This window comes from Salmo salar, chromosome ssa19, assembly GCF_905237065.1.
Source record: "Salmo salar chromosome ssa19, Ssal_v3.1, whole genome shotgun sequence".
NCBI classification, from domain to species: Eukaryota; Metazoa; Chordata; class Actinopteri; order Salmoniformes; family Salmonidae; genus Salmo; species Salmo salar.
In genome coordinates, this window is record NC_059460.1 from 13,656,349 (window position 1) to 13,671,458 (window position 15,110).

General features: G+C 43.2%; 1 protein-coding gene across 4 annotated transcripts in view; it reads right to left on the bottom strand.

The window, feature by feature from the left end:
• Positions 1 to 15,110, bottom strand: part of arhgap29a (Rho GTPase activating protein 29a) — a 77,614-nt gene that overhangs the window by 12,330 nt on the left and 50,174 nt on the right. For all 4 annotated transcript variants that reach the window (XM_014157339.2, XM_014157338.2, XM_014157340.2 and 1 more), the window contains 6 exons: positions 7,433 to 7,594; positions 6,728 to 6,865; positions 6,316 to 6,518; positions 4,934 to 5,118; positions 3,625 to 3,753; positions 2,377 to 2,475 (listed from right to left, as the gene is read on the bottom strand). In XM_014157339.2, coding sequence (XP_014012814.2) covers positions 2,377 to 2,475; positions 3,625 to 3,753; positions 4,934 to 5,118; positions 6,316 to 6,518; positions 6,728 to 6,865; positions 7,433 to 7,594 — 916 coding nt within the window. The remainder of the gene's footprint in view (positions 1 to 2,376; positions 2,476 to 3,624; positions 3,754 to 4,933; positions 5,119 to 6,315; positions 6,519 to 6,727; positions 6,866 to 7,432; positions 7,595 to 15,110) is intronic.

Genomic DNA, 15,110 nt, shown 5'->3' on the forward strand with positions numbered 1-15,110 from the left:
CAAAGTACTTTATGTCCTGAACACAAAGTGTTATGTTTGAGGCAAATCCAATAAAACATATCACTGAATACCACTCTCCATATTTGGAACCCAGGGGTGGCTGCATCATGGTATAGGTATGCTTGTCATCGGCAAGGACTTGGGTAGTTTTTTAGGATAAAAAGAAAAGGAATAGAGCAAAGCACAGTTAAAATCCTAGAGGAAAACCTGGTTAAGTCTGCTTTCTAACAAACACTGGGAGACAAATTCCCCTTTTAGCAGGACAATAACTTAAAACACAAGGACAAATCTACACTCGAGATGCTTACCATGACATTGAAGTGGTCTAGTTACAGTTTTGACTTAAATTGGATTGAAAATCTATGGCAAGACTTTAAAATGGTTGTCTAGCAATGATCAACAACCAACTTGACAGAGATTGAATAATTTTTAAGTAATAATTGTATAATCTAGGTGTACAAAGCTCTTAGAGACTTACATTTAGCAGACACTCTTATTCAGAGCGGCTTACAGGAGCAATTAGGGTTAAGTGCCTTGCTCAAGGGCACATCGACAGATTTTTCATCTAGACGGCTCAGGTATTCAAACAAGCAACCTTTCGGTCACTGGCCAAATGCTGTTTTCTTTTTTTAACCCCTTTTTCTTCCCAATTTCGTGATATTCAATTGATAGTTACAGCCTTGTCCCATCGCTGCAACTCCCGTACGGACTCGAGAGAGGCGAAGGTCGAGAGCCATGTGTCCTCCAAAACACGACCCTGCCAAGCTGCACCGCTTCTTGACACACTTCTCGCTTAACACGGAGCCAGCCGCACCAATGTGTTGGAGCAAACACCGTCCAACTGGCAACCGTGTCGGCGTAGATGCACCCTGCCCACCACAGGAGTGTCTAGAGCGCGATGGGACAAGGACCCGGGTCTGTAGTGACGCCTCTAGCATTGCGATGCAGTGCCTCAGACTGCTGCGCCACTCGGGAGGCCATGGCCCAACGCTCTTAACCGCTAGACTACATGTCACCACTTACTCAGAAACACTCACAGCTGTAATCGTTGCCAATGGTGATTCTAGCATGTTTTAACTCGGGTTTGGATACTTATGTAAATGTGATATTTCTGTATTTTATTTTCAATAAAGTTGCGCAAATTTCTGAAAACATGTTTTCACTTTGTCATTATTGGGTATTGTGTGTAGATGGGTGAGAACAAAACATATATTTAATTCACACTGTAACACAACAAAATGTGGAATAAGTCAAGGGGTATGACTACTTTCTGAAGGTACTGTAAATGTTTTACATACAGATCTATTACTGTATTGATTCATAGTTTTTTATGTTGATAACACAAATGTATCAGTTACTTGGGGTGGCAGGAAGCCTAGTGGTTAGACCGTTGGACTAGTAACCAAAAGGTTGCAAGATCAAATCCTGAGCTGACAAGGTAAAAATCTGTCGTTCTGCCCCTGAACAATGCAGTCAACCCACTGTTCCTAGACTGTCATTGAAAATAAGAATTTGTTCTTAACTGACTTGCCTAGTTAAAGAAATGTATAAAAAATATAGTTATTTGTGACATTTGACTGTGTAAAACCTAGCGGTACTACATATTTCTCTGAGTGAGGCGGATATTTACCATTTTGATTATTTGTCTCTCTGAAATGAAACCATCAATGATACATTTCAAACAAATACGTCTGTCTTTAAACAACCCCATGCCATGATTAGTGAAAAAACACACCAATCTCGTTCATAAGATCTTTTAACAATAAAAGCTAACTTACCCACATTTCTGAAAATGGATATATAGCGTTTTAGAAAGAAGATCTCTTATACACATGTGTGTAATTGGAAATGTGTTTTTTTGCATATCCCAACTCCCCCTGAGACACCCTCAGAGAGTGAGGTCGCGGCCAGTGTCTGCCATTATCAACAGCGACCCTGGAGCAATAAGGGTTAAGTGCCTAGCTCAAGGGCACATCAGTAGATTTGTTCACCATGGAGATTCAAAATAGCAACATTTACTGGACTAATGCTCTAACTGCTAGCCTACCTTTGCTTTGCTGCTGAAGAGATTATTGCTCCAAATGAGACTGTCATAACTGTTACCACATACTCTTATGACATTTCAAGCAACTGTTAAACCACACACGCACGCACGCACGCACGCACGCACGCACGCACGCACGCACGCACGCACGCACGCACGCACGCACGCACGCACGCACACACACACACACACACACACACACACACACACACACACACACACACACACACACACACACACACACACACACACACACACACACCTTCCCTGAACTTCCCTTTGCCAAAGCAAGCATATAGAAACATATCAAATGAATGAACTCTCTGACTCACCGTTGTCTGACGGCGAGGGCGGCTCTCTCTCGTCCAGGTCATCAGCTGACGACATAGTCCCCGTGGAGGGGGTTCTGGGTAATCTCCTCTTGAAGTCACCTAAGCAGGAGGCAGTGAACGCACGACATATTCTCATAGTAACTTCTCAATACAACTGTCTAGCTACTCAGTACTACTGTCCACCGTCTAACTGAGGCCTGGTCTAGTAGTAATATCAATTGTATGCAGTAAGCACGCATGACTGTAGGTCGTTTTGGATGAAAGTGTCTGCTAAATGGCACATATTATATTATTATATATTATATTATTATATTTATTAGTAGATCCTTGGTTTTAGGTTATCTCAGAATGTCTGCTCCTTTCTAGCAATAGCTTCAAGCCTGGCTTGGTATGAACTGAGCGACTGTCGAAGAGTGTCCAGCTATTATAACACAGGACCCTCCAATGGCAAGAGGTCAGGGGACCAACAGGGGACCACCCACGAGTCATTCTGGGTGATTCACAGCTACATTCAATGATCAATCCTTCTGGTTGATCCCTTACTGTTCTGATAATGGCCTGGACTAGAGGCCAACGTCAGACAAGTGATAGGCCACATTCCCCACATTTCTCCAGACATTGGGGCACTTTGGAAATATAGGACTGACTAGATAGCAAACTCTCATTCCAATCATTCTAGATATGTATGAGTCCAAAGGTGCTAACGAGTCAGATTGCTTAATCCAGTTAAATTAACTATAACTAGTTAAATAAAACATCTCACTCTGGAACGCTTGTTTTGTATGATTATAACATGATTGTAACACTATAATTAATTTGAAGGAAGCACATCGTAACGCTATTAGATAATCAACACAAAACAACACCAGAATAACCCAAAACTCCAGAAAATGTCACTGTTATTTACACAGCCTGTAGATCACGTCCCTCTCCAGGGTATTATAGATACACCTTCAGGACTCAGGCATGCTCCCACTGTCAGTCTGTCTGTCTCTGTCTCTGTGTCTGGTTATTTTATTTTTCGTCTGTCTCTGTCACGTCTAGGAGGAAGGCTGCTATGACATCACAACCATCAATCAATTCCTTTCAACAGGTGATGAAAGCTAAGGCAGACAAGGGGCGGTGCTGGTTGGTGCCAGGTGTTTGGAAGGTGGCTGCCAAGCCAATGGATAGAAGGTTGTGTGGAGATATGGCCCTGGGCTAGGAAGGGTATATAGGGAGGAGGAGGGTGGAGAGATGGGGCCTTACCTGGGCTGGCGGTGGGGGAGTCCATGGATCTGGACTCGCTGCTGCCTCCGGCGCTCTCTGAGTCACTGCACATCCCCCCGCCCTGACTACCCGTTCCCCAGGGTCGGAACGGGCCCTGGATCCTCAGAGCTGGAACACACAATAGGAAATACTCACTCTGCATCTGTTACTGTACTCTTCCAATACATTTGCATTTATCCAATCACTCATAACTGAAAATCTTTTACGTTTAGTTATTGAAACATTTGAAACAAAATGAATGCATGAATGTAGCTATTCAGAAATTCAGCTCATTCAAATTCAGTCAAGGAAACATGGACTAGACTGGCTAATTGCATCCTCATTGATAAAGGCATAATGAGTGGGTTATGTGTGGGATAGAGGACACATTAATTCAGTATCAAGTGGTTTACATGGAAACACTTGATGATCACAAAAGGAGATCATCATCCCATAGACCTCTGTACACATCAAACGAATACAAACAAAAATGATGTATCATGAATGGGTTGATTATGTAAGCATTGCTTTTACATTCAAAACATGTCTTTTTTTCTCAATGCCTATGAGGTCCTGGACATGAAGAAGATAGAGATTACCAGACTGTAAAAGTAATTCAACATCTACCGAAGATTATGACAGGGGGAAGTTTTGCCTACTAAAACAATATTGGGGGTAAATTGTTAATTTGGCCTGCAGTGAAGTGTGAGATAAGTCTATCAGTGTCATGAGCTGATCTGAGTGCGTGTGAATGAGTGTGTGAGAGTGTGTGTGAAGGTGTGTGTGTCCCTGAATGACAGACAGTCAGATGAGGACTGGATCAACCTGGAGGCTTCCAGACTCACTCACACCAACACAAGAACAACACACACACTCTCTCTCTATCTCTCGCTCACCCAAGTTATGTGTACATATCTACCTAATTTACCTCGTACCGCTGCACATGGACACGGTACTGGTACTCTGTGTATATAGCCAAGTTACCATTACTCACTGTGTATTTATTATTACTTGTATTATTATGTGTTATTACTGTTTTATTATTTCTCTATTTTCTTTCTCTCTGCATTGTTGGGAAGATCCCGTAAGTAAGCATTTCACTGTAAGTTTACACCTGTCGTTTACGAAGCATGTGACAAATATAATCTGATTTGACTTGGATTTGAATTCTATCTCGTGTATGCTTCAAAATAAAAATGAGTGTTTTCATTCCTTCCTCTTGTTGTTTATTAACCTGTATTATAGGATCAAGCCTCATCAGAAACCCGCATGTATTTCTCCATAGATGACTAGGCTACCACTAGACTACCTTGGATGTCGGTGCTGCTGTTGGACCGTCTCTCAGAGATCTTGGCGGGCCGTGTGTTGACCGGGCTCTCCACTTCGTCGGTCCCCAGGAAGTCCCCAGAGGTGACGGACATCTGAGACAGGTTACCATGGGAACTGTGGGTACTGCAGTGGGTGCTGCTCAACGACCGCTTGGCGAGGGGCAACCTGGGAAGAGTTTAGATGAACATTCCATCTCACGTTATAGGCAACATAGAGATTATCAAGTGTCTTGTGACGGTACTGTAATCAATCAACATGAACTCACATGGACGGATCCATAGCCTTTACATACATAATCACCAAACTGAATATCTGAGAAAGGCAATTGATTATTCCCATTAACATCAATAGAAACCTGAAATGAACAGCCCAATCAACATTCACATATGTGGAAATTGATAACGGACTACTAATAATCAATGGATCTAATACCAATCAACGGGCCCTCCTACAAAGACGTGCATATAGGCAGTCTATAGGATATAGGTCTATAATGAACCCCTGCTTCCCCTCTGTGTCGCCCCACTGCTTTTGCTCAGAGAAGTAAACAAACCAAGAACAAAGTATCTACGTCGACACTCTGTTTCACTACGTACATCCTTACACAAGCAGAGTCTATGACGACCACTCATGAACGGAAGGGCTAAAAATGATATTTTTTTGTATGAAGTTAAGAATGGTCCAGTGGGCAAACTTGGGCCTATCTTATATCTGTACACGGATCAGCAAGAGAGTTGAACAACTTAGATTGTAGTTTCAGTCCGAAGGCATGGCCTGAAATAGTATTATGAAAACAGAGTTTTCCCCTTCCCTCTACCTCTTTCTTCACCTCTCTCTCTCTCTTTCTCTTTCCCATGACCAGTCACTACCTCAGGAAGTCCTGCAGACCAAACTCAATTGTGTTCCCCTCTCTAACACAATCCCTCTAAAAAAAATCTCTCTCTTTCTCTCTCTCTCTCTCGCTCTTTCTCTCTCTCTCGCTCTCTCCCGCTCTCCCAGTCACTCGTTCTCTCAGCAAATCACTAAATATAATACCGTTCTCCATAAGGCTTTTTCTCTCAAAACACAATCTTCCTGCTCTCCCACAGAGAGCAACTCACTCATTTGTTCATATGATGGCACTCCTGGAGATCTCAATCCTATTTACGATGATGCTTCACAAGTTTTTAGGCGCACACACACACACACACACACACACACACACACACACACACACACACACACACACACACACACACACACACACACACACACACACACACACACACACACACTCTATTTATGTTTAAGGATCAAAGAGTGAGTTTAAGCCAAAGTAGTAGGATAATCAAAATCACAGCATCCATCCAGTGTTCCCCTCACCCTGCGTTGTTACAGTGTGAGACGGTGGCGTCGAAGGAGTAGGACTCCACCCTGGGTCTGTCTGACTGGGCAGGAAGACTCCTGACGAAGCCAACGTATCGCTGACCCGGCTCGTACAGCTTGGCGCTCTCACACAGAGACTGGTGGTTGACGGGTAGAGACACAACCTGGGCCTGCTGAAGCTGGAACCAATTCACTGTCACCTGGGGAGACGTACACACAGAGAAAGCCCATGAGATACAGCACCCATATAATTAGAATAAGCTTTTATGACAGTATCTACACCAGACAAAATGTCCAAAAATGGCCTTTAGTAGTCACTGGACATACTATATTACTATCTACTATATTTTGGGGAATATTTGATTTTACTCAAACATTTGGATCCTGTAAGATATATTTGTCAACATACTGCTTTCAGAGTGAGGTCACACTGGAAGACCAGCTTTCGTAACTGGGTGAGGATCTCACTCTTGGTGTTGGCCAGGTCCACTCTCTTCACCCCTAAATCTGTCAGACAGGCCTTGCAGTGGTCTCTGGCCTCATCCGCCTATGGAAAAGAGTGTGTGGGGGGGGAATAACATGTCAAGCAGAACTGCTCACAACTACAATCCAGTGATCAAAAGAGTAACATCTTCAATATGTCAATGTGGATTCCCATGTAGCAGTTATGGGTTCCCGAGTGGCACAGTGGTCTACAGACACCCTGGTTTGAATCCAGGCTGTATCACAACCGGCTGTGATTGCGAGTCCTATAGGGCGGCGCACAATTGGCCCAGCGTCGTCCGGGTTTGGCTGGTGTAGGCCGTCATTGTAAATAAGCATTTGTTCTTAACTGACTTGCCTAGTTAAATACATTTAAAAAAAAAAAATAGGTTAGTTGTTCAGAAGTGGTTAACTCTGGATAAGAGCGTCGACTAATAAGAGCGTCGACTAATTCAGTAACCCTAGGCCTCAAGCTTTGGTCCTCAGTGGGTAACTATGGGCCTAAGCGATGAGCTATGGGTTTCAGGGATGATCTATGGGCCTCACGGATGATCTATGAGCCTCACGGATGAGCTATGGGCCTCAGACATGACATGGATGAGCTATAAACCTTAGGGACAAGACATTTTACCTTCTGCAGAGCCTCCTCCTCCAGCCTGCGTCTCTTCTCCAGCTTGGCTGCTCCCAGCTGCTCCTCCTCTACTCGGCTGGTGGACACCCGGGCCTTCTCATACTCCTCCTGTCTCTGGGCCTGCAGAACACGGGCCTTCCTCAGGGCACTGTCCGCTTCATGCTGAAAACACACACAGCGTTAACACAAGGGATACACAAGGCAAACAAACACACTAAACCACACACATGTACGCACACAAACATGTCTGCTACAAAATTGTTGACTCAGCCCTAATCATTGTTCTTTTTTCAACCAATTTTCTCTCACACTACAAAGGCAAAACATGGTTCCACGACACACAAAGGAAACACAAATAAACTGTCCTTAGAGATACACACTAACCAACTCATTCCTTAGAGATAAACACGAACCAACCCAGTACTTAGAGATACATACTAACCAACCCAGTCCTTAGAAATACACACTAACCAACCCAGTCCTTAGAGATAAACACTAACCAACCCAGTCCTTAGAGATACACACTAACCAACCCAGTCCTTAGAGATACACACTAACCAACCCAGTCCTTAGAGATAAACACTAACCAACCCAGTCCTTAGAGATACACACTAACCATCCCAGTCCTTAGAGATACACACTAACCAACCCAGTCCTTAGAGATACACACTAACCAACCCAGTCCTTAGAGATAAACACTAACCAACCCAGTCCTTAGAGATACATACTAACCAACCCAGTCCTTAGAGATACACACTAACCAACCCAGTCCTTAGAGATACATACTAACCAACCCAGTCCTTAGAGATACACACTAACCAACCCAGTCCTTAGAGATAAACACTAACCAACCCAGTCCTTAGAGATACATACTAACCAACCCAGTCCTTAGAGATAAACACTAACCAACCCAGTCCTTAGAGATACATACTAACCAACCCACTCCTTAGAGATACATACTAACCAACCCAGTCCTTAGAGATACATACTAACCAACCCAGTCCTTAGAAATACACACTAACCAACCCAGTCCTTAGAGATAAACACTAACCAACCCAGTCCTTAGAGATACATACTAACCAACCCAGTCCTTAGAGATAAACACTAACCAACCTAGTCCTTAGAGATACATACTAACCAACCCAGTCCTTAGAGATACACACTAACCAACTCATTCCTTAGAGATAAACACGAACCAACCCAGTACATAGAGATAAACATTAACCAACCCAGTCCTTAGAGATACATACTAACCAACCCAGTCCTTAGAGATAAACACTAACCAACCCAGTCCTTAGAGATACATACTAACCAACCCACTCCTTAGAGATACATACTAACCAACCCAGTCCTTAGAGATACATACTAACCAACCCAGTCCTTAGAAATACAAAGTAACCAACCCAGTCCTTAGAGATAAACACTAACCAACCCAGTCCTTAGAGATAAACACTAACCAACCTAGTCCTTAGAGATACATACTAACCAACCCAGTCCTTAGAGATAAACACTAACCAACCAAGCCTAAGAGATACATACTAACCAACCCAGTCCTTAGAGATACACACTAACCAACCCAGTCCTTAGAGATACACACTAACCAACCCAGTCCTTAGAGATACACACTAACCAACCCAGTCCTTAGAGATACACACTAACCAACCCAGTCCTTAGAGATACACACTAATCAACGCAGTCCTTAGAGATACAGTACACACTAACCAACCCAGTCCTTAGAGATACACACTAACCAACCCAGTCCTTAGAGATACACACTAACCAACCCAGTCCTTAGAGATACACACTAACCAACCCAGTCCTTAGAGATACACACTAACCAACCCAGTCCTTAGAGATAAACACTAACCAACCCAGTCCTTAGAGATACACACTAACCAACCCAGTCCTTAGAGATATACACTAACCAACCCAGTCCTTAGACATACACACTAACCAACCCAGTCCTTAGAAATACACACTAACCAACCCAGTCCTTAGAGATACACACTAACCAACCCAGTCCTTAGAAATACACACTAACCAACCCAGTCCTTAGAGATACACACTAACCAACCCAGTCCTTAGAGATACACACTAACCAACCCAGTCCTTAGAGATACACACTAACCAACCCAGTCCTTAGAGATACACACTAACCAACCCAGTCCTTAGAGATACACACTAACCAACCCAGTCCTTAGAGATAGACACTAACCAACCCAGTCCTAAGAGATACACACTAACCAACCCAGTCCTAAGAGATACACACTAACCAACCCAGTCCTTAGAGATACACACTAACCAACCCAGTCCTAAGAGATACACACTAACCAACCCAGTCCTAAGAGATACACACTAACCAACCCAGTCCTTAGAGATAGACACTAACCAACCCAGTCCTTAGAAATACACACTAACCAACCCAGTCCTTAGAGATAAACACTAACCAACCCAGTCCTTAGAGATACACACTAACCAACCCAGTCCTTAGAGATACACACTAACCAACCCAGTCCTTAGAGATAAACACTAACCAACCCAGTCCTTAGAGATACATACTAACCAACCCACTCCTTAGAGATACATACTAACCAACCCAGTCCTTAGAGATACATACTAACCAACCCAGTCCTTAGAAATACACACTAACCAACCCAGTCCTTAGAGATAAACACTAACCAACCCAGTCCTTAGAGATAAACACTAACCAACCTAGTCCTTAGAGATACATACTAACCAACCCAGTCCTTAGAGATAAACACTAACCAACCCAGTCCTTAGAGATACATACTAACCAACCCAGTCCTTAGAGATACACACTAACCAACCCAGTCCTTAGAGATACACACTAACCATCCCAGTCCTTAGAGATACACACTAACCAACCCAGTCCTTAGAGATACACACTAACCAACCCAGTCCTTAGAGATAAACACTAACCAACCCAGTCCTTAGAGATACATACTAACCAACCCACTCCTTAGAGATACATACTAACCAACCCAGTCCTTAGAGATACATACTAACCAACCCAGTCCTTAGAAATACACACTAACCAACCCAGTCCTTAGAGATAAACACTAACCAACCCAGTCCTTAGAGATAAACACTAACCAACCTAGTCCTTAGAGATACATACTAACCAACCCAGTCCTTAGAGATAAACACTAACCAACCCAGTCCTTAGAGATACATACTAACCAACCCAGTCCTTAGAGATACACACTAACCAACCCAGTCCTTAGAGATACACACTAACCATCCCAGTCCTTAGAGATACACACTAACCAACCCAGTCCTTAGAGATACACACTAACCAACCCAGTCCTTAGAGATAAACACTAACCAACACAGTCATTTGAGATACATACTAACCAACCCAGTCCTTAGAGATACACACTAACCAACCCAGTCCTTAGAGATACATACTAACCAACCCAGTCCTTAGAGATACACACTAACCAACCCAGTCCTTAGAGATAAACACTAACCAACCCAGTCCTTAGAGATACATACTAACCAACCCAGTCCTTAGAGATAAACACTAACCAACCCAGTCCTTAGAGATACATACTAACCAACCCACTCCTTAGAGATACATACTAACCAACCCAGTCCTTAGAGATACATACTAACCAACCCAGTCCTTAGAAATACACACTAACCAACCCAGTCCTTAGAGATAAACACTAACCAACCCAGTCCTTAGAGATACATACTAACCAACCCAGTCCTTAGAGATAAACACTAACCAACCTAGTCCTTAGAGATACATACTAACCAACCCAGTCCTTAGAGATACACACTAACCAACTCATTCCTTAGAGATAAACACGAACCAACCCAGTACATAGAGATAAACATTAACCAACCCAGTCCTTAGAGATACATACTAACCAACCCAGTCCTTAGAGATAAACACTAACCAACCCAGTCCTTAGAGATACATACTAACCAACCCACTCCTTAGAGATACATACTAACCAACCCAGTCCTTAGAGATACATACTAACCAACCCAGTCCTTAGAAATACAAAGTAACCAACCCAGTCCTTAGAGATAAACACTAACCAACCCAGTCCTTAGAGATAAACACTAACCAACCTAGTCCTTAGAGATACATACTAACCAACCCAGTCCTTAGAGATAAACACTAACCAACCAAGCCTAAGAGATACATACTAACCAACCCAGTCCTTAGAGATACACACTAACCAACCCAGTCCTTAGAGATACACACTAACCAACCCAGTCCTTAGAGATACACACTAACCAACCCAGTCCTTAGAGATACACACTAACCAACCCAGTCCTTAGAGATACACACTAATCAACGCAGTCCTTAGAGATACAGTACACACTAACCAACCCAGTCCTTAGAGATACACACTAACCAACCCAGTCCTTAGAGATACACACTAACCAACCCAGTCCTTAGAGATACACACTAACCAACCCAGTCCTTAGAGATACACACTAACCAACCCAGTCCTTAGAGATAAACACTAACCAACCCAGTCCTTAGAGATACACACTAACCAACCCAGTCCTTAGAGATACACACTAACCAACCCAGTCCTTAGAGATACACACTAACCAACCCAGTCCTTAGAAATACACACTAACCAACCCAGTCCTTAGAGATACACACTAACCAACCCAGTCCTTAGAGATACACACTAACCAACCCAGTCCTTAGAGATACACACTAACCAACCCAGTCCTTAGAGATACACACTAACCAACCCAGTCCTTAGAGATACACACTAACCAACCCAGTCCTTAGAGATAGACACTAACCAACCCAGTCCTAAGAGATACACACTAACCAACCCAGTCCTAAGAGATACACACTAACCAACCCAGTCCTTAGAGATACACACTAACCAACCCAGTCCTAAGAGATACACACTAACCAACCCAGTCCTAAGAGATACACACTAACCAACCCAGTCCTTAGAGATAGACACTAACCAACCCAGTCCTTAGAGATACACACTAACCAACCCAGTCCTTAGAGATACACACTAACCAACCCAGTCCTTAGAGATACACACTAACCAACCCAGTCCTTAGAGTTACACACTAACCAACCCAGTCCTTAGAGATACACACTAACCAACCCAGTACTTAGAGAAACACACTAACCAACCCAGTCCTTAGAGATACACACTAACCAACCAAGTCCTTAGAGATACACACTAACCAACCCAGTCCTTAGAGATACACACTAACCAACCCAGTCCTTAGAGATACACACTAACCAACCCAGTCCTTAGAGATACATACTAACCAACCCAGTCCTTAGAGATACAAACTAACCAACCCAGTCCTTAGAGATACACACTAACCAACCCAGTCCTTAGAGATACACACTAACCAACCCAGTCCTTAGAGATACACACTAACCAACCCAGTCCTTAGAGATACACACTAACCAACCCAGTCCTTAGAGTTACACACTAACCAACCGAGTCCTTAGAGATACACACTAACCAACCCAGTCCTAAGAGATACACACTAACCAACCCAGTCCTTAGAGATACACACTAACCAACCCAGTCCTAAGAGATACACACTAACCAACCCAGTCCTAAGAGATACACACTAACCAACCCAGTCCTTAGAGATAGACACTAACCAACCCAGTCCTTAGAGATACACACTAACCAACCCAGTCCTTAGAGATACACACTAACCAACCCAGTCCTTAGAGATACACACTAACCAACCCAGTCCTTAGAGTTACACACTAACCAACCCAGTCCTTAGAGATACACACTAACCAACCCAGTACTTAGAGAAACACACTAACCAACCCAGTCCTTAGAGATACACACTAACCAACCAAGTCCTTAGAGATACACACTAACCAACCCAGTCCTTAGAGATACACACTAACCAACCCAGTCCTTAGAGATACACACTAACCAACCCAGTCCTTAGAGATACATACTAACCAACCCAGTCCTTAGAGATACAAACTAACCAACCCAGTCCTTAGAGATACACACTAACCAACCCAGTCCTTAGAGATACACACTAACCAACCCAGTCCTTAGAGATACACACTAACCAACCCAGTCCTTAGAGATACACACTAACCAACCCAGTCCTTAGAGTTACACACTAACCAACCGAGTCCTTAGAGATACACACTAACCAACCCAGTCCTTAGAGATAAACACTAACCAACCCAGTCCTTAGAGATACACACTAACCAACCCAGTCCTTAGAGATACACACTAACCAACCCAGTCCTTAGAGATACACACTAACCAACCCAGTCCTTAGAGATACACACTAACCAACCCAGTCCTTAGAGATAAACACTAACCAACCCAGTCCTTAGAGATACACACTAACCAACCCAGTCCTTAGAGATACATACTAACCAACCCAGTCCTTAGAGATACATAATAACCAACCCAGTCCTTAGAGATACACACTAACCAACCCAGTCCTTAGAGATAAACACTAACCAACCCAGTACTTAGAGATAAACACTTACCAACCCAGTCCTTAGAGATACACACTAACCAACCCAGTCCTTAGAGATACACACTAACCAACCGAGTCCTTAGAGATACACACTAACCAACCCAGTCCTTAGAGATACACACTAACCAACCCAGTCCTCAGAGATACATAATAACCAACCCATTCCTTAGAGATAAACACTAACCAACCCAGTCCTTAGAGATACAGTACACACTAACCAACCCAGTCCTTAGAGATACACACTAACCAACCCAGTCCTTAGAGATAAACACTAACCAACCCAGTCCTTAGAGATACATACTAACCAACCCAGTCCTTAGAGATACACACTAACCAACCCAGTCCTTAGAGATACACACTAACCATCCCAGTCCTTAGAGATACACACTAACCAACCCAGTCCTTAGAGATACACACTAACCAACCCAGTCCTTAGAGATAAACACTAACCAACCCAGTCCTTAGAGATACATACTAACCAACCCAGTCCTTAGAGATAGACACTAACCAACCCAGTCCTTAGAGATACATACTAACCAACCCAGTCCTTAGAGATACACACTAACCAACCCAGTCCTTAGAGATAAACACTAACCAACCCAGTCCTTAGAGATACATACTAACCAACCCAGTCCTTAGAGATAAACACTAACCAACCCAGTCCTTAGAGATACATACTAACCAACCCAGTCCTTAGAGATACATACTAACCAACCCAGTCCTTAGAGATACATACTAACCAACCCAGTCCTTAGAAATACACACTAACCAACCCAGTCCTTAGAGATAAACACTAACCAACCCAGTCCTTAGAGATACATACTAACCAACCCAGTCCTTAGAGATAAACACTAACCAACCTAGTCCTTAGAGATACATACTAACCAACCCAGTCCTTAGAGATACACACTAACCAACTCATTCCTTAGAGATAAACACGAACCAACCCAGTCCATAGAGATAAACATTAACCAACCCAGTCCTTAGAGATACATACTAACCAACCCAGTCCTTAGAGATAAACACTAACCAACCCAGTCCTTAGAGATACATACTAACCAACCCAGTCCTTAGAGATACACACTAACCAACCCAGTCCTTAGAGATACATACTAACCAACCCAGTCCTTAGAGATACAAAGTAACCAACCCAGTCCTTAGAGATAAACACTAACCA